The 27,577-nt window shown below is 49.8% G+C and overlaps 3 protein-coding genes across 6 annotated transcripts; 2 read left to right on the forward strand and 1 right to left on the reverse strand.

Annotated features, from left to right (window-relative positions):
• Positions 1–63: 63 nt before the first annotated feature.
• Gnb3 (G protein subunit beta 3) lies at positions 64–7,648 on the forward strand. The gene is made up of 10 exons (XM_048444208.3): positions 64–1,116; positions 1,315–1,401; positions 1,667–1,705; positions 3,143–3,249; positions 3,330–3,393; positions 3,521–3,683; positions 3,782–3,848; positions 3,946–4,147; positions 6,116–6,332; positions 7,118–7,648. The coding sequence occupies exons 2-10, from the start codon at positions 1,345–1,347 to the stop codon at positions 7,222–7,224; spliced, it is 1,023 nt and encodes a 340-aa protein (XP_048300165.1). The 5' UTR covers positions 64–1,116; positions 1,315–1,344; the 3' UTR covers positions 7,225–7,648.
• A 652-nt stretch (positions 7,649–8,300) lies between these two features.
• Positions 8,301–11,895, reverse strand: Cdca3 (cell division cycle associated 3). 2 transcript variants are annotated; one of them, XM_087904243.1, is made up of 6 exons: positions 11,748–11,895; positions 10,945–11,092; positions 10,292–10,418; positions 9,239–9,535; positions 9,016–9,119; positions 8,301–8,897 (listed from the first exon to the last, which is right to left on the reverse strand). In XM_087904243.1, exons 2-6 carry the CDS (start codon positions 11,062–11,064, stop codon positions 8,745–8,747), a joined length of 801 nt encoding a protein of 266 aa, XP_087760369.1. In that variant the 5' UTR covers positions 11,065–11,092; positions 11,748–11,895; the 3' UTR covers positions 8,301–8,744. The 2 variants fall into 2 exon arrangements, with proteins under 2 accessions (XP_087760369.1, XP_087760368.1); XM_087904242.1 differs by lacking the exon at positions 11,748–11,895 and adding an exon at positions 11,312–11,433.
• A 241-nt stretch (positions 11,896–12,136) lies between these two features.
• Usp5 (ubiquitin specific peptidase 5) lies at positions 12,137–26,942 on the forward strand. Of its 3 annotated transcripts, none has more exons than XM_048444205.3 (20): positions 12,137–12,319; positions 15,000–15,125; positions 16,165–16,231; positions 16,358–16,491; positions 16,639–16,784; positions 17,048–17,232; positions 17,878–17,972; positions 18,594–18,787; positions 19,537–19,608; positions 19,910–19,997; positions 20,116–20,241; positions 20,785–20,938; positions 21,161–21,335; positions 21,919–22,007; positions 22,890–23,081; positions 23,529–23,672; positions 23,753–23,898; positions 24,105–24,258; positions 24,514–24,598; positions 26,294–26,942. In XM_048444205.3, the coding sequence occupies exons 1-20, from the start codon at positions 12,209–12,211 to the stop codon at positions 26,385–26,387; spliced, it is 2,577 nt and encodes an 858-aa protein (XP_048300162.1). In that variant the 5' UTR covers positions 12,137–12,208; the 3' UTR covers positions 26,388–26,942. The 3 variants fall into 3 exon arrangements, with proteins under 3 accessions (XP_048300162.1, XP_048300163.1, XP_048300164.1); XM_048444206.3 differs by having other exon boundaries at positions 22,890–23,012; XM_048444207.2 differs by lacking the exon at positions 12,137–12,319 and adding an exon at positions 13,399–13,419.
• The last annotated feature ends 635 nt before the right edge of the window (positions 26,943–27,577 follow it).

Below are 27,577 nucleotides of genomic sequence, written 5' to 3' on the forward strand. Positions count from 1 at the left end.
AGCTTCTCTAGTTGCTGGAGGTGGGGGTGGTCAGGGCTGGCCTGGGAGGAGACAGGTGGTGTCTTTGGGCCTCCCAGAGGCGGAGCCATGAGAGCCTGAGATTTGTCAGGGAAATCTCAGCCACCTGCTGCCTCATGCAAATGGACCCATGTGCCCCATCACCACCACCACAGCTGCTCCTTGGGCTCCACGGTTAAGCCCTGTTATCTCTCCCTGAGTAAGGGTGAGAGGGTAGCCTTATTCCTCAGCTCCGACCTTCACAGTCCAGCAAGACCCCAGGAGTCATGTGGGCAAACATGAAGACAGACCCCCATCCTACAGGGTTCCCTTCTCTTTATAGTCCTTTCTTTGCCCGGAAGGCAGGGGCACATCGACCCAGAATCCCCCTGAATCTCCTGTCAGCTCCCCCGGCTAGAATCAGGCCCAGGGGCAGCTGGCTGGGGCTTGTCTAGAAAAAGGATTATCCAGATCAGCCCCTTCTAATCTCAGCTTCTGCCTGTACCCTCTTCCCCCACAGTCCTCATGAGGGAACATGGTTTGGGGTGTTGACAACAGGGTCATCTATCACCTTTCTGTCCTGGCTCCTAGCCTGCTTGCTGAACAGGCTTGCACTGCCAAGATCATGACCACAAGTTAGGGCTAGGGCCTGGGGCCCCTGGAGCTGTGGCTGCTCTTGTTCTGTTCTCCCCAAACCCAACCAGTAATCCTCACAGCTTTTCTCTGATCCGTGGGCCTGATGCTCTTATCTCTGCCGGCAGACTGACCATGGAGGCACCCCTTTATTCCCCCCTTCTTGTGGCTGGATGGGGGCGTGCTCTTCTCTGGCTCAAAGACCTGCTCCTCACCCCTCCAGGTTGGCCCAAGTCTCTGGAAGCCATCCGCCTCCCTCCCTGGCCTCTCCCCCACCCCTGCCAGCTGATTTCATTTGCCTGACGTGGTTGTCGTGGTTGTCGTTGGCCTTACCCTTCCCTGTCAGTTTCCCCCTCCCAGTCGGGGCCAGGCCAGGCCAGCTCCTCTGGCAGCAGAGGGGGGCAGGTGACAGGCAGGCATCGCAGCTGAGAGACTCAGGAGGCGCCTGGGAAACAGAAACCTGGGAGAAGTCCAGCCACAGCCCAAGTAAGAGGGAGCTGGCAGACTCTGCCCTCTGGGATTGGGGGCCCACTGGGAGGGCTCAGGCAGGTCTGGGACTGATGTACGGGACCTAACCCAGGAGGAGGGGAAGCCCCCCATCACTTCTCAGGAATGGGTTGGATGTAAAGGACAGAAACACGGTCCGATGGGGACTCCTCAACACCTATTCCATGTTCCTGGCAGGAGCCAGAACCGCCCCTCGATCTGTGCACCATGGGGGAGATGGAGCAGCTGAGGCAGGAAGCGGAGCAGCTCAAGAAGCAGATTGCTGTAACCCCAGAGCCCTCGTCCTGGGGACCCTGGCAAACAGAGCTCAGGACATGAGGGAGTGTGGCCTGGGAGGGGCTGGGGGACTGGGTCACTCTTGGGTGACACTTTAGAGACCTCTGACCTACAAGGATTCAGAGACTTTAAATTTGAAGCTCACATTTGAGACCACCACCCAACTGCAAAGCCCCGTGTCCACCCATGTGTGAGGTGCATGTACATGCCCCCTATCCTACCACAGCCTCCCTGATGCCTGCTTTCCCTGCAGGATGCCAGGAAAGCCTGTGCGGACACCACCCTAGCTGAGGTGAGACTTTCACCCTTCTGAGGCAGGACGTGAGGGGAGGGAAGGGGAGGGAGAGGAGGGAAGAGCTTCCTGACCAGTGACATACTGTTGCCTCAGCTTTTGGCACATCCTGTCCTTGGAGTGAGGAAAGACACTCATGTATTAATTTAACAAACATCTATTAAGATCTGCTCTGGGTCAGGCATTTGGATGCTGAAGACACAGACACTGGTCTTGTCCCCTTCATCCTTAAACAGTAAGGATGGGAGGGAGCAAGCAGGACTTCTCATAGGCTCGAATTGACAGTTGTCTAAGACTGCATCTCATCAGTTCTAAGATGTTTGCTTCTTCACAGATTTCTCTAAAATTGAGATGCATTTGACAATACATAATACTTTGTTAGCCTAGTGTTTCTTTCTTGGTGACACACAAAATAATACTGTTTTTTAGAACTGACAGTAAGTATCAAGCCTTGCTAGGTGGCACAGGCTTGGAATCCAGCCACATGGAAGGCTGCGGCAGGACTGAAAATTCAAGACTTGCCTGGGCTGCAGAGTGGTTTTAAAGCCAGCCTGTCTCAAAATAAAAAGTAAAAAGTTAAGCTAGGAAAAAAAAATTAAAAAGAAGACATGAAGTTGGGTGGGGGTAGGAGGTGAAGGGTGGATCTGGGAGAAGCTAGAAGTAGGGGTGAATATGATCAAGATGCATTGTGTGCATGCATGAAATTATCAAATAGTTAATAGAAATAGTGTATTAAAAAAGAAACAAGTAAAAGGGTCTGGGGATGTATGTCAGTGGTAGACTCCTAAGCCAGCATACCTGAGACCCTAGGTTCAATCCCCGGGTACTGAGGGGGAAGAAAGAACGTAGAATCGATTGTATTAAATATGTTCGTAAGAGTAAACATCATGAGAAAAGCACTGTGTTAGATGCTTAAATACATAATTCTGTACGATTCCCATGGCAACTCTGTAAGATAATAGGCTCAAGGGAAGATGTGATTTGCCGAAGTTGACAAACTATGATAGACCACCTCTGTGGACCCTGGCAGCTCAGCAACTGGGAGGCTGGTTGTGGTTGGAGGGGTGGAGTTCAACAGGGGCAGTTCCTGGTGAGGGCAATACCTCAGAACCCATGAGTGCTGGCTGGGTGCCACTGGTGTGTGAAGACAGGCACCTGTCAGTCTGGTATCACCTGTGTGTCTCAAGCTAATGTTCAGTGACCTCATACCAGCAACTTGAGCTTGATCTAGGTGGGAATATCTCCCTACCACTCTTCAGTCTGGAGACACAGTGCTAAACACTTACCTCTACCATTGAACAACTTGCCAGAAGCTATCCCAGCACCTGTCTACCACAGGAGGCCCGGTCGCTCCAGGCCGGGGACCTCTTGAGCTGTTTCTGGTCCCCAGCAGGGGCTGCGGCAGACATGTGAAACCCAATACCCCTTTCTCTGCAGCTTGTGTCTGGCCTAGAGGTGGTGGGACGAGTCCAGATGCGGACACGGAGGACATTAAGGGGACACCTGGCCAAGATCTATGCCATGCACTGGGCCACTGACTCTAAGTGAGGATCCAGAGCTGTCTAAAATGGAGGGGGTGGGGCAGGGAGAAGAGGTAGGGATGACACAGGTGCCCTTTCTCCAGGCTGCTGGTAAGTGCCTCGCAGGACGGGAAGCTGATCGTGTGGGACACTTACACCACTAACAAGGTACCAGCCCTTCCTACTGACCACCTTCAAGGAAGGACCCTCCATCCTTCCTAGGGTTGCATGCCTAATCTCTGTGCCGTTTCCTGAAGCTCAGGTCCCGCCCGCCCCAAATCTACCCTCTCCGCAGGTGCATGCCATTCCCCTGCGTTCCTCCTGGGTCATGACCTGTGCCTACGCACCATCAGGGAACTTTGTGGCGTGTGGGGGTCTGGACAACATGTGTTCCATCTACAGCCTCAAATCCCGTGAGGGCAATGTTAAGGTCAGCCGGGAACTCTCTGCCCACACAGGTGAGAAGACCTCTTTTCCTGTGTAGGGGTCACGGAAATCCAGGCCCCTGTCCAGCTGAGACCCTGAGCCAGGGCCCTGCCCTTCTAACCACCTCCAGGTTATCTCTCCTGTTGCCGCTTCCTGGATGACAACAACATTGTGACCAGCTCTGGGGACACCACGTGGTAAGGGTTGAATGCCATGGGTGCTGAGGACTGGAAGGTCGTTCTGTGCTGGGCAACTGTGACATTTCTTTGTGATGGGCTCCTTTCCTCCTGACAGTGCCTTGTGGGACATTGAGACGGGGCAGCAGAAGACGGTGTTTGTGGGACACACTGGTGACTGCATGAGCCTGGCTGTGTCTCCAGACTACAAACTCTTCATTTCGGGCGCTTGTGATGCCAGCGCAAAGCTCTGGGATGTGAGGGAAGGGACCTGCCGCCAGACTTTCACTGGCCACGAATCCGACATCAATGCTATCTGTGTGAGTGTCCCTTCATGTGTGCCCTTGAGGAACTAGCTACCTTAAACCCCCGGATACATCTCTGATCAACTTCCACACGACCTTGAAGCCCTTTCCTTATTATTTCTAAAAATAATCTTACCTTTATAGGATAGTTTGAAAACCAATGACAAGAAATCCCAAGTCTGCTTCACCCTGATTCACTGGTACCACTTTGCCACACATTCTTTACGATTGTCTCTAGACATACCAGCACACACCCTCACACATGCACTTAGCTCCTCCCGTTCTCTGTCTGGCGTGTAGCACTGGAGACGCAACTCAGAGCTTTTCACATCCAAGACAAGTGCCCTACCAGCAAGCTACACCCCAGGTCCTCATTCCTGGGTCCTTTGAGAATAGATTACTCATATCATGGCTCTGTGCCTCTCAAATGCTTCTTGGAGGGCAGAGGAGGGTGTTAGATCCTCTGGAACTGTTGGAATCACAGTTATGAGCTGTCATGCAGGTGGGTGCTGGGATCCAGCTGAACTTGGGTCCTCTGCGAGAGCAAATGCTCTTAACTGTTAAGCCATCTTTCCAGTCCTAAATCATAAGTTAAAAAAAAAAAAATCTCAGGCTGGAGAGTTGGCTCAGAAGTTAAGAGCACTGACTGCTCTTCCAAAGGTCCTGAGTTCAATTCTCAGCAACCACATGGTGGCTCACAACCATCTGTAATGAGATCTGATGCCCTCTTCTTGCCTGCAGGTGTACATGAAGGCAGAATACTGTATACATAATAAATAATAACATTTAAGAAAACATTTTAAAAAAAACCTCCCCTAAGACAAGGTCTCACTATATAGCTCTGGCTGGAATTTGCTATGTAGACCAGGCTGGCCTCACATTCTAGGTGTCAGCCATGACCAATTTTTAATTTTTCTAAAATTATTGAGTGTGTGACTAGTCAGAAAACAGATTTTAGGAGTCTGATCTCTTCTGGGGATCAACCTCAGGTCATCAAGCTTGTATAGCAAGTCCTTTTCCCTACGGAGTCATATGGCCACCCCCAGTTATTAACCCTATTACTTTATTTTCCATACTTTTTTGTTTTGGTTTTTGAGACAGTGTCTCTCTGTGTAGCTCTGGCTATCCTGAAACTCACTCTGTAGACCAGGCTGCCCTGGAACTCACAGAGATCTGCCTGCCTGTGTCTCCCAAGTGCTGGGCTTAAAGGCCTGTGCCACCACCGCCCAGTTTATACATTTTATTTTTGTCAAGATAGAGAATGAACCCAGGTTAAGCTAGAGCTGTATCTCTAGTCCTCATCTTTTGAGACAATCGCAGAGTTGACCATGCTTTACTGGAGCCCACTTTCTCACCCTGGAAGGCTAGCTTTAAACTTGAGGCAATTCTCCTGCCTCAGCCTCCCAAGTGCTAGGATTACAGGTAAGTGGCCATTCCCATCTACAGTATAAGTTTTATGTGTATGAGTGTTTTGCCTGCGTGTATGCCTGTACACCAAGTACACGCCTGACACCTGTGGAGGTAAGGTGTCAGGTCCTCTGGAACTGGAGTCACAGGTGGTTGTGAGCCACCATACGGGTGCCGGGAACTGAATCTGGATCTTTTGCAAGAGCAACCACCGATCTTAACTCCAGCCCCAGTATAATTTGTAAGAACCAAGAAATTCAATATTTACAGAATATTGCAGCTCACACTCAAATATAACTGTTATCTCATAAATGTCCTCACTGCAAGGTTTTTCTATGCAGAATTTCAATCATGTGACCCTGGGAACCCCTGGTGCACTGCTGCAGTCAGGGCAGAGGGGGCCACAAGAACACAGCAGTGAACAGCTGTGCTGCAGCTGGCCACCTCACCCTACCAAGGAGACAGGCAGAGAGACTGAGTCAAGCGGCTTCCATGCCCCATGGGAACCAGGAACCAGGCAGAAAGGTGAGGTTGCCCCAGGTCTGAGCGCTGACCACTGCTTATCTGTATTCTCAGTTCTTTCCCAATGGAGAGGCCATCTGCACTGGCTCAGACGACGCTTCCTGCCGTCTGTTTGACCTGAGGGCAGACCAAGAATTGACCGCCTACTCCCATGAGAGCATCATCTGCGGCATCACATCAGTAGCCTTCTCGCTCAGTGGTCGCCTACTCTTCGCAGGCTACGATGACTTCAACTGCAATGTCTGGGACTCTTTGAAGTGCGAGCGTGTAGGTAAGGGTCTGCCCCAGACATTCCAGCCCTCCCGCCTTTCCTCCCAGTTTCTTTAAGGGGACCCTCTTACCGCTGTTTCCCAATTGTTGCCTAACTTGAGCCTTGGAAACCAACACCGTTTGCTTCAGAAACTAAATCGAGATTCCCCAAACAGAAAGTGCTCTAAGCAGCCCTTCTGCCTCGTGTCGTGCCTGCTCCTTCTGGTCACCCCAGACCAGTGTATCTCAAATGCCAGTCCTTTGTGTACCTGAGATTTAAGGGACAGCCTCGGGGAAGTGTGAATAAGAGTAAACCAAAGGTCCTGGGCCTAGCCTAGGGGCTTGTCTAGGACTGGCACAGTCTCGAGTGAAAGACAGCCTGGCTTCTATCAGGAGCGACCAAGAGCTGAAGGAAAACAACACGTACCTCAGAATCAGACCCCAAATCCTATTCAGTTGATTACTTTCCGAGTTTACCTACACATGTCACTTTTCTGGGCCTTGCCTTGTCTTTTTCTTAAAAACAAACAAAGAACCTACAAACAAAGAACCCCTTCCTTGGATCTATCAAAGTAACCCTGTCCTTCCTCACAGCTTACTGACATTACTAACCAATTTACCCTTGCCCTACCAGAGACTCGAGCTCTGGACAAAGGAACTGGCCTGACAAGAAATCCCTCGGCTCGGGCTAATCCTCCTTCAGCTCCTTAGTCTCCATCCGGGCGGAGCCTCCCCGGGCTGGAGCTTCTGCACATCAGGGGCCTTACACACCTGGGAAAGCAGACCGACTTTTCCTCTCTTCCTCAGGCGTACTCTCTGGCCATGACAACAGAGTCAGCTGCCTGGGGGTCACAGCTGATGGTATGGCTGTGGCCACTGGGTCCTGGGACAGCTTCCTCAAAATCTGGAACTAAGGAGGCTAGAAGAAGAGAGGTGGAAGCCATGAAGATTCTCAGCTGCTTCCTCCTATATTCATCTCTTTAGGGTCAGTCTTCTATATCCCAGGGGCCATTCCCAGTAAACTTTCTTTTGAGAGCAGTAGGGATTATGGGAGTGTGCCTTTGGAAGCATCAGGGACACAAGGGCAAAGAACTGCCCCATTTCCGCCCATGGCCTCCCCTATTCAGAGCCCTCACAGCTTCTCCCTTAATAAACAGGAACAGACCCTCTCAGCCTCTAGGGTCCTCTTGAGCTACCCATAGCCTTTGTCCAGACCTGGAACGGTCAGGGTGCTCAGCTCACGACTGTGGGTGTCACTGCTAGTCCCCTGGCCCTTTCATACTTTCTCCTTTTCTACCTTTCCCCCTTTATTATTAGCTAATAAAACGTAGCATCCTGTGTTGCTAGCTTCCACCCCTTTATGCTACAAGAAGACCGAGGTCCTGTTAACGGACAACAAGATATTACAGGTGCTAGGATAAAGGCTAAGTACTAGGTAGACTGTGGGCAGGAAGAAGGATCAAGGCAGAAGCTGAGGTTTCTTGGGGAGGCACACGACAGCTTGCTCCAGACTACAATCATGTGTGCATGCCTGCATAGGAGCTGGATGATAAAGGGCCTTGGAGGCCACTAAAGAGTTTCAAGTGGGGTATTACCACGATCTTTAAGCTTGTCAGGAAAACTGCTCTTCCAACAGTTTAGGGTGGTAAAATGGAAAGACTGGCCCTCTAGAAACATGAAGCAGGTGGCAAGAAATGCTAGGATGACAGAACTGGGGCTGAGTGTGAAGCTCACTAACAGAGTTATTTGTCTAACATGAGCAAAACTCCGGGTCAACCTCCAGCAACACACACACATACACACACTGACAAGACAGGAGAAGAGATCAGAAACATGGAGTCACCAAGATCTTGTGGTCATACTCACAGATATGCCATTCTGAACAGAAGAATTCAGTATGATAACCAAGGCCAAGACTAATGTCCAGGCAGATAGGTGGGTGAGGGTCTTCCCTATCCACGAGGATGGGGAATAGGCAATGAGGAATAGCTTTAGGGAAAAAAAGATCATAAACTTTATTTTAAGGGAACTAACGCTGAGTGCTTATGTGGCAGCTGAATAAAAGTCTGAAAATTACCAGAAGCAAGTAAGTAATAGCTAAGCCCCAACAAAAGGGGAAGAGGAGAGAGGCGCCAAGGGCAGAGCCTTGGAGAACATCAAAACTTAAGGCATAGAAAAAAGGCTTAGATGTGGCAGGAGAGATATATATCCAGGGCTCATAGACCCCCCGGCTACCATTGTACACACAGAAGACCCAATGCAGCTTTGTCTAACTTCCTAAAGCATCATTTAAAACCATCTCCTTTAATATGAAAGAAACACACAAAACAAAACAAAGTCCAAGTATCAGAGGTGGTAGCCTGGGAGGAGCCAGACTTTCCTCAGTGCTCTTGGGGAAGAGATTATCACCATGCTGGGTGAATCCAGCATGGACCTAGCTCTCCATTAAAGCAAAATGCTGATTTTCCTTGTCATGGTCCTGGCTTTGCTCCCATGCTCCTCCAGTTTTCAGGAATCTTCCAGTTCCAAGGATGACTCCTTCCTTTAGGTCCTTACCATTCTCACTTAGTGGAGAAGGTCGTTTACCCTGCAAAAGGCGGTATGTGAGCCAAGGGCCAGGGGACATGAGGGAGAGGGGAGAGTGAGGCGAGGGCTCCGACTACAATGATGGATACTCAGTGACAGTTTTCACCCTCTTCCTTTACCTGTCGCAATGTCAAGGTCCCAGGGGAGTTGTCATCCTGCAGGACGGTGAGAGGGGATCTCCCTAGCACCTTGCTGTTTGCTTTCCGTCTACTGCGCTTAGAACCTAGAAGAAAGGTTTAATCCAAGTAAGGACTCAGAAATTGGGCTTAGCTATTCTTCCTATACTATCCCAGGATGTGATTCTAGCTTCTTTCCCCTCCATCCTGCTCTTCAATTTTGTACCTGAAGACTGGGGAGTCTCGGGATCTCTTGAGGGCTTGTCTGAGTTCTGGCAGGCAATTATGGTTTCTGTGGATTGTTTAGCTTCCTCCTTGGTAAACACCTGTTTGGAGGGGAGGTCAGTCTGGCTCCAAGGCAGCAACTGGTCCTCTAGGGATAACTGAGTCTCCAAAGGCAGGTCCAGTTCAGGAGGAGATAAAGGTGTTTGCTGGGGCAGAGCTAGCTCTGCGGGGGAGATGGATTTGGAAGCTTCGGCCTCAAACACTTCACTCAGTTCTCTCACCAGGGGACTCTGAGGGTCTAGAGGGAAGAAAGGAAACAAGCTATAGCCTTCTGAGACAAACCAAGGAGGAAAAGAGAGAGGAGAATGGGATGTCTGCTCAGATTGGGGAGGGAGTGGGAAGAACAAAGTCAAGGCAGGAGAAAACAAGCTATGGAGAAGACTGAGACGGAGCTGGGGTGGGGCTCAGAGGTAAAGTGTGAACACAGAAGGAGGGCTGGGGTTCGGCCCAAGTGGGCTAGGGGAGCTGGGCACGGCAGCACAGGCCTGCGATTCTAGCACTCATGCTAAAGCAGGACTGCCTTACTTCCGGAGCAGCCTGGGCTACAGTGTGAGACCTTGTCTTAAAAAAAAAAGTCAGGTGGTGGTGGCACACGCCTTTGATCCCAGCACTTGGGAGGGAGAGGCACACTCCGTGAATGTGAGTTCAAGGCCAGTCTCGTCTACAAAGCATGTTCCAGGACAACCAGGGCTGTTTCGCAGAGAAACCCTGTCTCAAGGGTTAAAAACAGGATCCCCTTAAGTTGCCCTCTGACCTTCACACATGAACTGTGTCAGGTGTCTGTCCATACACGTAAATGTTAAAAAAAATAAAATTAAGTGAGGAGTCCAACAGGAGGCTGGAGCTCCTGGCATGTTCAAGACCTTTGGCTCAAAACTCAGAGTTACAAAAAGAAGCAAATAACAAAAACCAGTAAAACGAAAATGGTCTTGCCGGCACCCTAGATAGGTGTCAGTTTCAGCAGTACCTCCCCCCCCCCCAGTCCGTCACTCACCTGCAGCACCGATCTTCATGGGTGTCCGTGCAATGCCAAGAGTAGGAGAGCGGGGGTCTGGGTCCTGGGCTTGTTTAGGACTGTTCAGCTGGTCTGTTGGCAGACTTGGCTGCGGGGAGCTCTCTACCTGTCAATACCATAAGGTAGAACAAGCCTGGGCCCAGAACTTTATCTCCTCCCCATATTCCCAGACAGAACTGCTAATGCCCATGGATATGCAGATTAAAAAAAGCAGAAAGTTGCCAGACACGGTAGTGGCACACACCTTTCATCCCAGGGATTGGGAGGCAGGGGCAGGTCAGTCTCTGAGTACGAGACCAGCCTGGTGTGCATGGTGAGTTCCAGGCCAGTCAGGGCTTCACAGTGAGACCCAGTCTCAAAAACAAAAACAAACAAACAACAAACCCCAGAAAGTCAGTAAATGAAAAAGAGACCATAAATTTGAAGGACAGCAAGGAAGGGTTTGGAAGGAGAAAAGGGAAGACAGAAATGATGAGATTATATCAGAACCTCAAAAAATAAATAATAAAAGAAGGGCAGGTGAAGAAACTAAGGTTCCAGTGGCAGGGGGATGAGGACTCACAGAAACAAGCTAGACAGAGGCCCACGAATCAAGACAGCTTCTCTGCATTCTCCACCCCAGCCCAGCGTACCTGAATAGGAGTGCGCTGGATGCCGGCGCTAGGTGAACGAGGGTCTGCTACCCGAGCCAGATGCTTGTTGTGTGGCAGAGGCCGCGCTGGAGTGCCTGAGATGCTCTGAGTAGAGCCCATCTCCACGAGCGGTGGGGACGAGGCCCGGCTGTGCAGACAGAGGAAGGGACGCCCGTCAGGAGCGACTCAGTTTACCGCCACCGTGGCGGACCTCTGACCCCAGATTCACCCGATCGTCCCAGTTTCCAGCAGAGGAACCTCAGGGTCGCTGGCCCAGAAACCTCTGAGGGGACAATGAGTGGAGTTGTCTAACGGCGCATTCAGATCTGCTGGAGCCTCGATTTAGGCACTAATTAGCATCACTTACCGGGCCCCAGCTCGACCTCGGGGCGAACACTACCAGCTTGAAATACAACTCCCAAAGCCAGGCGTTTCAAACTTCCCGCCACGCCCCCTGCCCTGACCCTATTGGCTAGGCCGAGGCAGACTTTCATAGGCCAGTTGTGGGAAACGCGCCCTCCAGACCTGAAGGCCATTGGTCTGGAGGATGTCTATCACGAGGGCTGGCCAATGGGGTGAGGACTAGCTTGTATCTCGGTGAGCCGAGGGGCTCTTTTGTTCCGTATCCGCCCGTCAGCAGTAGGCGGGAGACTCTGGGTGTTTCTCAGCTTTTCGCTTTTATTAAACAAAATAGGGAGAGCGAGTTATTCTGCCGTTCGCGCAGAACTGGCTGGAGGCCGAGTTAGGATGGTTTGCCTAAAGCGAGACAGCAATCCTTATTGGTTGACGAAGTTATCACTCACATCTCTCAAAGTCTGACTCATTGGTTACTGCTTTTCAAATACCCAGAAGACAAGTGCCCGTTTGTTTTCCGGTTGGACGAGTCCCTGACAAAATTTCAGTAATCCATGGGGTTAAACAGCCCACAGTTTCTGCTTTTTACATAAAGCCCTATTCTCGAGTCCTTGAATCAGAGCCGCAACTGCACGCCCTCCCCGCGGCTCCACACGCGCGCCCGCCCTGGAAGAGCGCGATTGGCCCTTTCGGCCATCAGTTGTGCCAGGAGAGGTTTTCATTGGCGTTCGCTAAGAGTGGGGCGGAGGGCGAAGCACCAGGCGGCAGGCTGAGGCCAACTGCCGTTCTCGCGCGGTTTGCCTTCAGCGCATGCGCCTAGCGAGTCGCGTTCATTGGACGCGAGAGCAGAAGTGGGGAGGGACTTGGGACAGTGGGAGCTGCCGTGTGAGGAGGAGCTGCTGCCGGTGTCATGGCGGAGCTGAGTGAGGAGGCGCTGCTGTCAGTGTTACCGACTATCCGTGTCCCCAAGGCGGGAGACCGGGTCCACAAAGACGAGTGCGCATTTTCCTTCGACACGCCGGTAAGCGCATTCCCCATGCCCGCGGCGACCACGACTTCCTTCCATCGCCATGGTCATTCGGCCGGGCCTGCAAGCCTTGGGCTACCGCCTCCTTGCGATGCACCCTGGGAGTTGTAGTTTTCCCCGCGACTCTCTGCTTTTGCTTTTCATTATCTGGAGCTGTAGTGTGACTACCATTCCCGGAAGCTATAGCTCTAGCTTTGCCCATTCCTGGTCTCGTGAAGCATTATGGGCATTGTAGTTGCTCCTGTCTCTTGTTACCATTCTAAGATAGAGTTAGAACCTGATCGGCGGACTACATCCCCCAGACGACACCCAGAAAAAGCCTGGAGGTGGTCTTGCACGTTGCGCATGGCTCTCCGGGTTTTGTAGTTTCATGTGGGAGGACTAGGGGCGACTCCCCACTGTTCTGGGTAGGGGTTGAGATTGGGAAGGTGTGGTCCGCAGCTTCTAGTCTGGAAGAGGGCTGTGAAGAAGTCCAGTTTTGGCGAAAAACTGAGTTAAACATCCTCCACTCGTGGTTAATTTGGATAGGGGATGGGGAGGTGGGTCACTGGTAGGGAGGAGGAAAAACACCCAGTGGAAAGATCTAGTCGTTTCTTCTCGGAAGTGAATTATGGCCGCGCCCCCCTCCCTTTTCCTCCGTCCTTCACAGGTTACCGAGACAACCCCTTTTGAAGTATTCCTGGAGAGGGTTTCTTTCTCTGGAGGATGCTAAGGCTCCTTTACCATCTTGCTCCCACTCTTGTCTAGTTAGACAAAGCCACCACCCACACCGTGCTTCACGTTCTGCAGGCTCCACCTCATACCTACCTCCCTTCCCGCAGTTCTGCCTCCCTGTGTCATCCTCAGCTGAAGCCGAGCCTCCGGGCCCGAACTGAAAGGGCTGCAGTTTGCTTGGGATCCGCCCCCCTCACGGCCCCTCCCCTCAAGCGGCTGTTGGGCCCTGCCCAGAGCATTCAGCCAGACCAGCTCATGGCCTGAAAACTGCAAGTCAGAGTGGAAGGCTTCATTAATGCATCCCTAGTGCTGAGTACAGCAGCCTGCTGTGATGCCCACTTCAGGACCAGTACTGTGATTTGTGGTTTGCTTGCTTTGATGTAAGCCCCAGATAATGCTCTGCCCCTCTCAAGTTGGCCTTGGTAGAAATAAAGGAGGACTGCCGGCCTAGAGCACCAGGGTTTTCAATCCGTGCTGAAAGCAGCACCTTTTATTTTCATCGGAAGAGTTAGTTACTTGAGAGTGCCCACTTTCCTCCCAGGAGGGAAAGGAGACAGTGGGTCTGTCTTTACACTTAAAGCAATTTAAAGTTGTTCTTGTCTCCTCCTTAGTAGCTACTTTAAATGACCCAGAAAAGGGGTTTTTTGTTTGTTTTGTAATTTTCCAACACCTTCCCTTTTTCCATTCTAAAACCAGAAATCTCCAGTAGAGCTTTCCTGATTTAGTAACAAAGTCAAGTACTTCAGATTATCTTCTGATTCTCTGTGTAGAATAAGAGAGTATAGTTGACCTCTGTGGTGAGAAATGCTTTGCCTGTGAACAGTGCAGCCTGTCCTGAGGGGTAGTACAGCGTTCTGGTCCACTAACTATCTTAGATAACGACCTAATTTCACTAGCACAGTGGGAAGTGTTCAAGGCCACTAAGCTTTTATTCCAGGAAAAGGACACCTTTGCTCAGAGCCTTGGGTCCGAGACCAGACTCTCTATTCTCCAGTCTCCTCCCCCACTTTCTCACTGTTACAGAGGCAGCCATGCTTAGAAAGGCACTAGCAGACTGGCTTAGCTTTCCCTCCTTGGGATTCAGGATGGGCCTTTGTCGACTGCGTTCTTGATTATGTAGTCTAGCTATCTCAGCGAGTATTGCCAGAGTGTTGGTGGAAGAGATAGCTCAGCCAGGTGTGGTGGCAACACACCTGTAACCCTGGGAGGCTAAAGCTGTACAAAGGTTTCCATCATCCTAGGCTACACAGTGAGTTCCATGCCAGTGTAGGTTATACACTGTGTAAAAACGTGTGGTGTAGGACCGTGTGTCAAAAATAAACAAAGTAACTAAAAAGGGCAGGCTTTGAGGTTGCAGGTTGATGGGGCTTCAGTAGGGCTCTTACTGAGGAGAGGGATGGGGTAGGGGTAGCCAGTGGCTATAAAATGATGGACTTCATGACCTTGATAATCTAGGTTCAGGTTATGCTGTGAGTCCCAGACAAGGTATTTTCCTCTCGTAGAGTGTGGCAAAGGAAAGGTCTGGCTGTTGTCAAGCTCAGGGTTAGGTGTACTGCTTGGTACTGTGTGCTCTGCCCCTCTGGCCTAGGAGGTCTTTTTGTTGATAGGTCTGAAAGTGTAGGCCTTTTTTCTTCTGAATGTAGTCCCTCACACTGCCAGCCCCATTTACTTTCTGGATCTCCTGAGCCCAAGAAGGTGAGCCTCAAAGCCCACTCAATGAACCAGAAGATCAGTAACTGAGGGGTGTTGTTCAGCTGCCTCATGAGCTTGTTGGCTGTTTTCAAACTCATAGAGGATGCTGGGAGATCTTCAGCCATATGTCATGCCCCAGAAGGCTGGATAAGTTGCTAAGAGCCACACAGTGTTAGGAAACCTACAGTTTCTGATTCTAGATCCTTAGTTTCCCCACATGTCCAGGCTTCACCCTGCTTGTGTTTCCCCACTGTGTTGTGCCCTGCAGGAGTCTGAGGGTGGCCTCTACATCTGCATGAACACATTCCTGGGCTTTGGGAAACACTATGTGGAGAGACATTTCAACAAGACGGGCCAGCGTGTCTACCTGCATCTCCGGAGGACCCGGCGACTGGTAGGCCCAGTGGCTAGGGTATGGGCTGGGACCATCCAGACACTTTACACAGGTGCCTGTTTTTTATGTCTGTTCCCTTCTAAGTGAGGGTTGTTATTGCTATGATGAGACACTATGACCAAAAGCAAATTGAGGAGGAAAGGGTTACATTTTATTTGGCATATTCTTCTGCACTCTAGTCCATCATTGAAGGAAGTCAGGACAGGAACTCAGAGAGGGGAGGAACCCGGGAGGACCTGATGCAGAGGCCATGGAGGGGTGCTGCTTATCAGCTGGCTCAATCTGCTTTCTTATAGAACCCAGGACTGCCAGCCCAGGGGTGGCACCCACAATGGGCTGGACCCTCCCATATCAGTCATTAGTTAAGAAAATGCCCTACACCAGTGTTCTCAGCTTTCCTAATGCTCTAATGCTTTGATCCAGCTCCTCCTGTTGCCTTGACCCTGTAACAGTTATCATTGTCACTTCCTAACTGTGGCTTTGCTACTGTTGTGAATCGTAATGTAAATATCTGATATGAAGAATATCTAATATGTGACTCCTGTGAAAGGGTCGTTTGACCCCCACCATCACCAGAGGGGGTGCAACCCACAGGTGGAGAACTACTGCCCCCCAGGCTGCCTACAGCCCGGTCTTATGGAGGCATTTCCTCAGTTGAGACTCCTCCTCTCTGATGGCGCTAGCATGTGACAGATTGACACAGAACTAGCCAGCGCGCCTCTGACTCCCCCATTGTGCTTTGCTTTTCTTTCACCTGCTCTCATTTGTGTCACTAAAACTTGCCATAATTGTTTTTTAATCTTCATTCCATTGTACGGTTAACCGTTCCTTTCCCTCCATCTTCCTCATTTGTTCTGTCCCTGGGCTCATGGCTGCTCCTGGCCCTCCTTTTTTCTTTGTTTTTGTCTTTTTGAGACAGAGTCTTACTGTGTAGCCTTAGCTAGCCTGGTACTCATAGAGAGCCTTCCTCTGCCTCCTGAGTGCTAGGACAAAGTCATGTGCCATCACACCCGGCCCTCTGAACCTCTTTTCATTGCAGAAAGAAGAGGACACTAGTGCAGCCACTGGGGACCCACCTCGTAAGAAGCCCACCCGGCTGGCAATTGGTGAGCTACCTGCTAGAAGAACCCTAAACCTGATCATTGGCCTTAGCGCTGTGGAGGGGACGAATTGGAGAAGAGACAATGACAAATGGTAGTTGCCCTCCTTTCTTTCTTCCCTGTCCTCCCCAGGTGTTGAAGGTGGGTTTGACCTTACCGAGGACAAGTACGAATATGACGAGGATGTGAAGATTGTCATTTTGCCAGATTACCTGGAGATCGCCCGGGATGGGTTGGGGGGGCTTCCCGACATTGTCAGAGATCGGGTATGATTCCCTTACCTACCCAGAGACTCTAGGGCAGGAGGGGCTGCTGTGGTTGTGGCTTGGACAGCACTAACAAAACTGGAGACCAAGGGTAGAAAGGGTCTGTGGGGCAGGGGTTGGGTCCTGCTGACTCTCTGCTCCTTCTAGGTGACCAGTGCAGTGGAAGCCCTACTCTCAGCTGATTCAGCCTCCCGAAAGCAGGAGGTACAGGCTTGGGATGGGGAAGTCCGTCAGGTGTCTAAGCATGCCTTCAATCTCAAGCAGTTGGACAACCCTGCTCGGATCCCTCCTTGGTGAGGCCTGCCTCCTCCCATTTCTGGGCACAATCCCTAAATCAAGGGTAAAGAGGCCAGCCACCCTTGTGCTGGAGCTGGTCAGAGAGAGGGTAGGGAGCAAGACCAGAAAGGAGAAGTGGGGAAAGACAAACAGTGCAGAGTACAGCCAGAAGAGAGAAGAATGGTCTCTTGGACTGGCTGGGGCCTGCAGAGCCCCTTCTCACTGCCACCCCCATAGACCCCAACCCAGAATTCAGCTAATTTTCTTCTCCCTGGGCTAGTGGCTGGAAGTGCTCCAAGTGTGACATGAGAGAGAACCTGTGGCTCAACCTGACAGATGGCTCCATCCTCTGTGGCCGACGCTACTTTGATGGCAGTGGGGGCAACAACCATGCTGTGGAGCACTACAGGGAGACTGGCTACCCCTTAGCTGTTAAGCTGGGCACCATCACACCCGATGGAGCTGGTACTCGCCTGCCCCTCCCCACTTAATGTGTTCCACTTACTCATTTCATATGACATGAATAATACATAAATGTATCCCCTTGATACAAAAATGAAACGATTTAAAATTTCACTGCTACCTTTCACAATCCTATTCCCCTTCCTAGAGACAGCCATCATTATCTGTTTAGTAACTTCTTTCCAAACCTATCTTAACTGTAGTAACTTACGGTACAAGGCAGAATCAGAATCAACATTAAACTAGGTATGATAGTGCACTAGTACATCTGTTAGCCTAGTGCTTGGGAGGTGGAGGCAGGAGGATCAGAAGGTGAAGGTCATCCTCAACTACATAATGAATTTGAGGTCATCCTGGGCTACATAAGACCTAGCTCCAGAATCAGAGAGAAAAAGAAAAAACCCTGCACATGCACATGAACACATACATGCATTTAAAAAGGAAATCACAATCCCACCCTCATCCTATTTGACCCTCTTCCCGCTGACAACCACTCCCAGGTGGGCTCGTTCCTCACTAATGCTCAAGTGAGCCAAGAGGGGGATCCTTACTGGCTGTCCTATGTCCTCTGGGCAGGAGGTAGAATTGGTTTCTAGGCCAGTGCCAGCCTGTGTCCCCTGCCCACATTGTGTCTGCCTTTTGCTCTAGATGTGTACTCATACGATGAGGATGACATGGTTCTGGACCCTAGCCTGGCAGAGCACTTGGCCCACTTTGGCATTGACATGCTGAAGATGCAGAAGGTGAGTGCCTCCTCTTCCTGTGAGTACCAGATTCTCTTTCCTGCCTCTGTGGCCCTTGTGTGCCTGAAGCTGAGTTTACCCAGTCCCCAAGTTGCATGGATTTCTCTTGAAGAGAAGTCTACGGTCAACTGGTCATTCCGTGAATACTACCAAACACTTGTTACATACGGGGCCCTGGGTGAATAAAGTAGACATGGCCCAGGAGTGTGGTGGGTCCCAGTCATGTTCACAAATAAATGAATAATTACAAACTACTGGTTTGAGAGTGGTCTGAGCGATGGATGATGGTGTGACACTACCGTAGTTTGTAGCAGAGGCCCTGGGCTGGCTAGGATGTCAGGGACATTTCTCTAAGGAAGTGTTCTTCAAGTAAAGGTGAGTAGGAATGACCTCAGAATGGGAAAAAAACATTTTGGCTAAGGGAATCTCAGCCATTTCACTCCCTTATTCAAGCAAAGGCCTGGTGACTAATGGATCTAGGATGGTTGCCATTCTGGATCTTAGACACTACATGATATTTCATTCTCCAGGCTGCTAATTCTGTAAATCCTGGGCTATATCTGGGTCTTGCCCTAGACTCTGGGAGACTTCTTGCCCAGTCTAAAGCCCCTTTCCTGGCAGACGGACAAGACGATGACTGAGCTGGAGATAGACATGAACCAGCGGATTGGTGAATGGGAGCTGATCCAGGAGTCGGGAGTGCCGCTCAAGCCCCTCTTTGGACCTGGTTACACGGGCATCCGGAACCTGGGGAACAGCTGCTACCTCAACTCTGTGGTCCAGGTGCTCTTCAGCATCCCTGATTTCCAGAGGAAGTGAGTGGTTCTCTTTACCGCTGTTCTGTGGCTATGTACCTGCGCAACCTGAGTATGCTTTAGTTTTTCCACATTTTTTGATTAAGGACCACGAAGTTGAGAAAATTATTAGTTAACTGAAACCAAATACCTCTTAAAATCTTCGCTCCTCTCCTGGTTGCCAGTCTCTTTCAGCACTGGCCTTAGGCTCTCCTCTTATCTGTGTGCCTGCTCTCATTCTTAGAATAGCCCCTGTGTGGGCTGGAGAAGTAGCTCAGAGGTTAAGAGCACTGGCTACTCTTCCAGAGGTCCTGCGTTCAATTCCCAGCAACCACATGGTGGCTCACAACCAGCTATAATGAAATTCAGTGCTATCTTCTGGCTGGCAGGCATACATGCAGGCAGAACACCGCACAAAATAAATAAATAAATCTCTTTTTTAAAAAACAAAAAGAATAGCCCCTGTTCTACTATGGTAGGTGTGCTGTATTATAAAACTGCCCTTGCACACACTCCCCAGTAATAGAGCAGAAAAGAACAAAAGAATATGACTTCTGTTTCTTCTAATCCTGGGCCGGAGTCTCAAGTTTTCTTGGCTTTGCCTTGGGAAAGAAGCAGGAAAAGTGCCTTGAGCACACTGCATGCTCTCTTTAGTTGAGAAGGGAGGATGGATAGGTTGCTGCAGAGAAATTAACTATAACTCTAGGGAAAACATGATCCTAGGATTTGTAGATGATTTAGTCCTTTGTCCTATTCTTTTTGCCTCCTAGGTATGTAGATAAACTGGAGAAGATCTTCCAGAATGCCCCATCAGACCCTACTCAAGACTTCAGCACCCAAGTGTATGTAGCTAGGACATTTGTGCAAAGGCTGTTGAGAGCATCACAGCTTTCTCCTTTTCTGCACCATGCTCGCCTGGGGTGGGCCTGAGAGACCCGGACAGTTAGCAGCTGTGGAGCTGTGGGCTGTCTCTTGAGCTGAGCTCCTATGCGCCTCAGGTGCGCCCATCCCCACAACACCACACACACATTTTTAAGAGTTGTTCAAGTAAGGTCATGAGCAAGATTGAGGGGAAAAGATGCAGACAGCTGCAAGGATCATCAGTTGACTGACACTAACTGGTTTTCTTGGCTATGCCTGCAGGGCCAAGCTAGGCCATGGCCTTCTCTCTGGAGAATACTCCAAGCCAGCACTGGAGTCAGGTGATGGGGAGCAGGTACCGGAACAAAAGGTAATTTTAGGATTTTGTTCTTCTCAGATTTTAGAATTATATAGGGAAACTAAGATCTGGGAGGTGTCCAAATTAGGTCAGTTGGTGGCTACTGAGTCTCTGTCCTGCCTCTGCCTAGGAAGTTCAAGATGGCATTGCCCCTCGAATGTTCAAGGCCCTCATTGGCAAAGGCCACCCCGAGTTCTCCACGAATCGGCAGCAGGATGCCCAGGAATTCTTCCTTCACCTTATCAACATGGTGGAGGTAAGGATGGGAAGATGGCAGAGAGAATAGTATTGGTTCTCCCATTTGCCTTCAGTTTGTACCCACTTACTTCCTCTCCTTAAACCCAGTCCTGTAATTCAGCAGTCTGTCTGCACTTGGCCTGCCCTCAACTAGTGGTTGCACCTGAGGAAAATAGTCAAGACAAGTGCTGGTCTTTACCCATGATCCTTCTTGTGATAAGCCTAAGTAAGCTTAGAACAACAGCAACAATAAAAGACAAATGAGGGCTGGGAGTGGGGCACAGAGGTAGAACACTTGCCTAGCATGCACGAGTCCCTGGTTCATCCCCAGCCCAAGAATACTTAGTGCTTAGAAAGAAAAGTACAGGTAGAGTATTATGGGGACCAGAGTTGGGGTTAAGGGTGGTTGGCTAGGGAAGGCTTTTACTCTGTCTGTGTCCCTGTGCTCCTAGGTGTAATCTTGTAATCCACTGTTGTTCCCTACTGGCTCCCTAATAAATTTTTTGAGCCTCAATTTGTCCCCTGACTGCCTAGACTTTCCTATCCTGACTGTTTCCCATAGAGGAATTGCCGGAGTTCTGAAAATCCAAATGAAGTATTCCGCTTCTTGGTGGAAGAAAAGATCAAATGCCTGGCCACAGAGAAGGTTAAGTACACTCAACGAGTTGACTACATCATGCAGTTGCCTGTGCCCATGGACGCAGCCCTTAACAAAGGTAACTTGCTTGCTCAGCAAGGCCTTGGTATGAATGAAGGCTAGAGGTCTGAAGCTGGGCCACAGTGGGAGTGGGCTTGTTAGCACTGTTGTAATGAGCAGCAGCGTACATGGGCCAGTGATCCAGTGGGTTTCGGCAGGGTAAAGAAACAGGAATAAAGGGTAAAGCTGAACAGAGGATAAGGACATCCTCTAAGAATACACCACCCAATTCTTTCACCAGAGGAGCTTCTAGAGTATGAAGAGAAGAAGCGGCAAGCTGAAGAGGAGAAAGTACCATTGCCAGAACTGGTTCGGGCCCAGGTGCCCTTCAGCTCCTGCCTGGAAGCCTATGGGGCCCCTGAGCAGGTGGACGACTTCTGGAGTACAGCCCTACAGGCGAAATCAGTAGCTGTCAAGTATGTCCTTTGGCCTGGGTGTGAGCTGCAGGCCTTTGGTGGGGTAATCATCAAAGACATATTTGTCTCTTGGCTGTTTGCTCATCCCTTTTAGTTGAGATCTCAGGGTTAAATCCCCTGGCCCTGGGGGGATTTTGTTCCTGAGGGCACCAGGAGACCCCAGCAGGATAGACACGGGTGATGACTGCATCTGTTACCTTATCCTTTCCTGACACTTCCTCTTTTATAGTGCAGCCTTTTCTCCAGTATGGCCTCTGCACATCCTCCCCATTATGCCAGGGCATAGGCACTTGTGTCAGCTGAAGGGTCATTGGACTTCTAGCAAATAGCTTGCTTTTGGCCACTGGCATGACCTAGAGAACTGAAGAGGTGCTTCAGTTTTAGCGACCAAGTGCCCAGCTTATTGCTGCTTCTGCCAAATAGTCCTCTTCCTGGCTCCTGCAGCTCCTTGTGTAGACCTTTAACCCCTACTCGGGCAAGAAGTGAGGGGAGTATCTTCTGGGATCCTGGACCTTAACTAGAGAGTCCAGATCCAGGTAGAGGAAGGAGCATCCTGGGGTACCAGCACATTTTCTCTCTGCAGGACTACACGGTTTGCCTCCTTCCCTGACTACCTGGTCATCCAGATCAAGAAGTTCACCTTTGGCTTAGACTGGGTGCCCAAGAAACTGGGTATGCTGGTCGGGGTGAGGGTGGCAATGTAGAAAGCCCTAGAACAAGATAGTCTTAACATGTATCAAGGAAACATTCTGTGTAGGAGATAGTCTTAAGATGTATCAAGGAGGGGCTGGCGAGATGGCTCAGTGGTTAAAAGCATTGCCTGCTCTTCCGAAGGTCCTGAGTTCAATTCCCAGCAACCACATGGTGGCTCACAACCATCTGTAATGAGGTCTGGTGCCCTCTTCTGGCCAGCAAGAATACATACAGACAGAATGTTGTATATATAATAATAAAATAAATATTTTTTTTTTTAAAAAAAAAAGATGTATCAAGAAAACATTCTGTGTATGTTTCAAAATGTATCTAGTTTGAAAAGACTGATTAAAACTTTTTGGGGGTTTTTGTTGTTGTTTGTTTTTGAGATAGGGTCTCACAGTGTAACCCTGCCTGGCCTGAATTTTTCTCAAGTGCTGGGATTAAGGGTATGTGCCATGATTCCTAGCTAAAACCATTTTGATAGTTGTGATTTACAACTGATTTTATTAAAATTTTTCTAGTTGATAAGTTTTTATTGTGATAATCTTGAAGCAGATCTTACAGATCTGTGTCTCTAACTTGACATGACTGGTTTATCTTGATTTTCTAGATAAGGAAATTGAGACCTACAGTTGTGTAAGGTGACTGAGAGGCCCCTGGCCTGTCTGTAGCTCAGATGGTAGTAGAAGTAGGACTAGAATATAGGTCCTTGACTCCTAGATCTCCACATGTGTCGCAAGGTTGGAACTACTAAGAGCAGTTCCAGAACATAGGAGGAGCCTGAGGGTCTGCTGTGCCTGTGCTGATGAGCATTAGGGAGCTGCTGAATTCACTCTTTTCCTGCCCTTCCAATTACAGATGTGTCCATTGAGATGCCAGAGGAGCTAGACATCTCCCAGTTGAGGGGCGCAGGGCTACAGCCAGGAGAGGAAGAGCTGCCTGACATTGCCCCACCCCTGGTCACTCCGGATGAGCCCAAAGGTAGCCTTGGTTTCTATGGCAACGAAGACGAAGACTCCTTCTGCTCCCCTCACTTCTCCTCTCCAACATGTTAGTGATTCTTCTTCCTGCCTGTCTCTCTCCCTTACTAATGGGGGAGGGCTTTTCTGTATTTCCCCACCATCCTTTATGTTTCTCCTGTCCTCCCTTTCCAATTTTCTCTGTACCTTTATTGGATATGAAGACTGGCTACAATACTCCCAGCTGCGTTCTTAAGATGGATGTCTGTAGCCTTGGCTAATCTCCTCTATATCTTTGTTGTTTCCGTGGTTTGGCTTGGGAAGGGGTATACTTCTTAAATGGCAGAAAATCAATCCCCTTTGGAATACCAGGTCCGCATTTTGCTTGTGTTATTTTTAGTTTTGATATGAATACCTGTCTGTGAAAGAGAAAAACTTGTAGGTAATTGGGAAAAGGCTAGAGGCTTGGCATGTGAGACAATAAAGGAACACATCGAACCAGTAGCGGTAAGTCATAGTGCCCGCCATTCTACCACAGCACCCATGCTGGATGAATCCGTCATCATACAGTTGGTGGAAATGGGCTTCCCTATGGATGCCTGCCGGAAAGCTGTCTACTATACAGGGAACAGTGGGGCCGAAGCAGCCATGAACTGGGTCATGTCACACATGGATGATCCAGGTAGGCAGAGGTGGGTAGCAGGATGGGACAGGGCCTCCATCCATCCCCCACCCAAACACTCATCCCTTCCGCATCCACAGATTTTGCAAATCCCCTCATCCTGCCTGGCTCCAGCGGGCCTGGCTCCACAAGTGCAGCAGCTGATCCCCCACCAGAGGACTGTGTGACCACCATTGTTTCCATGGGCTTCTCAAGGGACCAGGCCCTGAAAGCTCTGCGGGCCACGGTATGCATGGGCTGCCCCAGCTAAGGACTTGGAGCTCATGGGAAAAAGTGGGGGTGGGAGTAAGGTTATATTAACAGCTTTGGTTAGTGGTACCAAAACCCAGTATAGTGTGGTTGACGCTGGCTGCCCTCGTGTGATTGTGATAGTCACAGTGTTGGTGAGCCTGCCTGACTTGGTAGTAAATGTGATACTTCCCTCCTCTCAAGAACAATAGTTTAGAACGGGCTGTAGACTGGATCTTCAGTCACATTGATGACCTCGATGCAGAAGCTGCTATGGACATCTCAGAGGGACGCTCAGCTGCTGACTCCATCTCTGAGTCTGTGCCAGTGGGACCTAAAGTCCGGGATGGTTCTGGAAGTGAGTGTCTCCAAGCATCAGGGCAAACCTGAGGCTATCTGCTGCACCAGACCCCTCATCCTAGCGCTGTGCCCTCCGATCTGAGGGTTAGAAGCTTTGCCTCTCTGATGGGGCGGGCTTGTGAGGGTGGAATTCTAGGAGCTGAGATACGCTTTGCCCCTTGTTCCCTGAAATTCTTGTCCTGCGTTTGAGCTGTTACTGTCGCACGGGAACATTGCATTTTCTCCTCTGCTTTATCATCCTTTTCTTCCTCAGAGTATCAGCTCTTTGCCTTCATTAGTCACATGGGCACTTCTACTATGTGTGGTCACTATGTCTGCCACATCAAGAAGGAAGGCAGGTAAGTGGCTAGCAATATGCACTGTGAATGAAGAGGTGCTGGTGGAAATGTGGAAGGGCAGCCTGGAAGTCCTTAGAATATTTGTGGGAGAAGGCAGGGGAAAAATGCCTCCACATGGATAGGCAAGCCATATCCCAGGGCTTTGCTTTTGTAAATGAAGTTTTACTAGTCCATAGTCATCTGCTTGTTTATGGATTGCCTGTGGCAGCAGCAAAGTTAAATTACAGCAAAGACTATAATTACTCAGTGAAAATGCTGGCTGATCAGTAGCTGTGTGTGGCTCATGGCTGCCGTGCTAGCATTGGAAATGGAGCCAGGTGAACCAGTAGTTGAAGCTCATCCTTGGCTCCATGGTGAATGAATTAAGTGAACTTGAGCTGTATGAGACCCGGTCTCCCAAGCGGGTATGGTGGGCTATAAAGGTGCTCATTGGCTAAGAGCACAAGACCTGCTTCAGTTCTGGGCGCCCAAATGGAGGCTAACAGCCATTGTACGTGACTCTACTTCCAGGGATCTGGCACCTTCTGGCCTTCATGAGCGCCGTCACTCATGCGCAGACACCCAAACACACTTTTTTTGGTTTTTCAAGACAGGATTTCTCTGTAGCTTTGGAGCCCGTCCTGGAACTAGCTCTTGTATACCAAGCTGGCCTCGAACTCACAGAGATTCACCTGCCTCTGCCTCCTGAGTGCTGGGATTAAAGGCGTGTGCCACTACCACCCGGCTTAAAAATCCTTTTTTAGAAAAGAAAAAGGGCTGGAGACATGGCTCAGCAGTTAAGAGCTCTAACTGCTCTTCCAGAGGACATGAGTTCAATTCACACCAACCACATGGTGGCTCTAACGAGATCTAGTTCCATCTTCTGATGTGCAGGCATACATGTGGGCAGAATACTGTATACATAATAAATAAATAAATCTTTAAAAAAAGAAGAAAAGGAAAGAGGGATAGAAAACATTGGTCTCTCTAGTTTCTCCAGCTTCACAGAAATGGGTGGAAGATGATTATAAAATACAGTCCAGGCTGACAAGATCTTAATGAGTAAAGACACTAGCTGTCAATCCTTACAGCCTAAGTTAGATTCCCAGAACCAGAAAGCTGACCTCTGGCCTCTAAACACACCTTGGTTCAAATGCATATTAGTGCAAAATAAATAATTGTAATTTATGAAAATACAATCTGGATAGGCATGGTGGTGCATACCTTTAATACCAGCACTCAGGAGACATGGAGGCAGTTGGATCTCTCAGTTTGACACCAGCCTGGTCTATAGAGTGAGTTTCAAGACAGCCAGGGCTGTTACACAGAGAAAAGGAAAAAAAAAAGAAAAAGAAAAAAACAAAAAACCCTGACCAAATGTATTCCAGCATTATGGATGCAGAAGTAGATAGATCCTTGAGTTTGTGGCCAGCCAGCCTGGTCTACATAGTATTCCAAGACAGCCAAACTGTTGGGATCCTGTCTCTAAATAAATACATAATCTGACATCAAATGGGAACTGCTGCGTATGGGATTTTAAAGCTCCTTTCAGACTCCTAGCTGGAATGTAGATTTGGGAATCACAACATAGAAAGAAGGAGGTTGGGATCCTTGCCCAGAAACACCTCAGGGATCTCAGGTGGGCACGAGAGATGAACATGATGCAACTTGGCATGCCCATTTTGTTATCTTTCTCTGTCCCTTCCCACCTCCCAGATGGGTGATCTACAATGACCAGAAAGTGTGTGCCTCCGAAAAGCCACCCAAGGACCTGGGCTACATCTACTTTTACCAGAGAGTGGTCAGCTAAGAGTCTGCCCTTAACCCTTACCACTTTGGGCAGGGGACAGACCTTCTGGCATGAGGGACAGGGTTTGAGGGATGGACTTCAGCCCCCTGCTCTGTACCCTTTTTCTTTTTGTCCCCAGCAGCTGGAAAGAGCTGGAGGCTATTGGAGAATGGCCAAGCAAAGAGGAGGGGTACTCAGTAGACTTTGGGGATAGAGCAGGGATGGGACAGGAAGAGGCCAACTGCCTGTCCACACTGGGACCTTGTTGCTTCCTTCCCCTACCCCTGAAATCCACAGTGCTCTCTGCTTCTCTGTGATGGCCCAGCCCCTGGAGTGGGGAGGGGTCTTATCTTTGTGTGCGTGGGTGTGGCTTTATGCATCCTTCCTGGGGAGGGAGCGACTGTGTCTCTCCTTCCCTTAAAGTGTTTGCTCCCTTGTGGTTGGGCAAAGAAGGATATGAGGGAAATAGGGACACCTTCCACCCCTTGCCCTTCTGCCTCAGCCTCCCATTCTGTCTCCTCGGTCCTCTGGAAAAATGCCAAAATACATGATGTGAATAAAAGTACAATGACTGGCTGCTTTTGTTTGTTTCTTTATGGGGAACTTACTTTTCTTGGGGAGCATGTTCAGAGGCCCAGCTGGGGTCCTTTGCCTGCCTCCACCCCTGGGCAATTCTGTCTCTAGTTCTAAAGTGCTCAGAAAACGGACTGTATGTGTGTGTGTGGGGGGGGTGCGGGGATAATAAGGGAGAAAGTCCAGAAGAGTGACTGCATCCCCCTACTGCTGACTATGGAATTTGATCTGGCCCCACTGTAACTGGAGAAAGGGGATCTAGAGCAGGCGGTGGCAGTCCATACTGGTATTAGCTGACAGGCCTTACAAGACAGCAGCCCATCTGCCCCTCCCTTCACACACACACACACACACACACACACACTAGTATCCCACTCTACTCCATTTGGCCAAGACAAGAGGCCCAGCGACGTTTGTGAAACACTTGGACCCCTTCCCTTGTGATTGCTGGGAAGGCTCCTCAACCATGGCTCTGCCTTGTGCTGTGGGGGAAGGGGACTTTGAGTTGGAAAGGCGCTCTCCGCCTCAATGAGACTGGTTCAGAGCCATGTTGCTCTCAGCTCCACCGGGAATACCCTTCGGTCTTCTAAAATCACAAAGTTGGTTTCCCTGAGCACGAGGCTCAACATCTCAACTGT

This window comes from Myodes glareolus, chromosome 3, assembly GCF_982192425.1.
Source record: "Myodes glareolus chromosome 3, mMyoGla1.1, whole genome shotgun sequence".
NCBI classification, from domain to species: Eukaryota; Metazoa; Chordata; class Mammalia; order Rodentia; family Cricetidae; genus Myodes; species Myodes glareolus.

Coding starts and splice junctions, on each gene's coding strand:
- Cdca3 (XM_087904243.1), bottom strand. CDS start 11,064: ATGGGCTCTACTCAGAGCATCTCAGGCACTCCAGCGCGGCCTCTGCCA. Junction 10,419..10,944: donor TCCAGCGCACTCCTATTCAG/GTACGCTGGGCT, acceptor TGGTATTGACAG/GTAGAGAGCTCCCCGCAGCC. Junction 9,120..9,238: donor CGAGACTCCCCAGTCTTCAG/GTACAAAATTGA, acceptor CCTTTCTTCTAG/GTTCTAAGCGCAGTAGACGG.
- Usp5 (XM_048444205.3), top strand. CDS start 12,209: ATGGCGGAGCTGAGTGAGGAGGCGCTGCTGTCAGTGTTACCGACTATC. Junction 16,785..17,047: donor CCTGCTCGGATCCCTCCTTG/GTGAGGCCTGCC, acceptor TCCCTGGGCTAG/TGGCTGGAAGTGCTCCAAGT. Junction 19,998..20,115: donor AGCAGGTACCGGAACAAAAG/GTAATTTTAGGA, acceptor GCCTCTGCCTAG/GAAGTTCAAGATGGCATTGC.
- Gnb3 (XM_048444208.3), top strand. CDS start 1,345: ATGGGGGAGATGGAGCAGCTGAGGCAGGAAGCGGAGCAGCTCAAGAAG. Junction 3,849..3,945: donor AGCTCTGGGGACACCACGTG/GTAAGGGTTGAA, acceptor TCCTCCTGACAG/TGCCTTGTGGGACATTGAGA. Junction 4,148..6,115: donor CCGACATCAATGCTATCTGT/GTGAGTGTCCCT, acceptor CTGTATTCTCAG/TTCTTTCCCAATGGAGAGGC.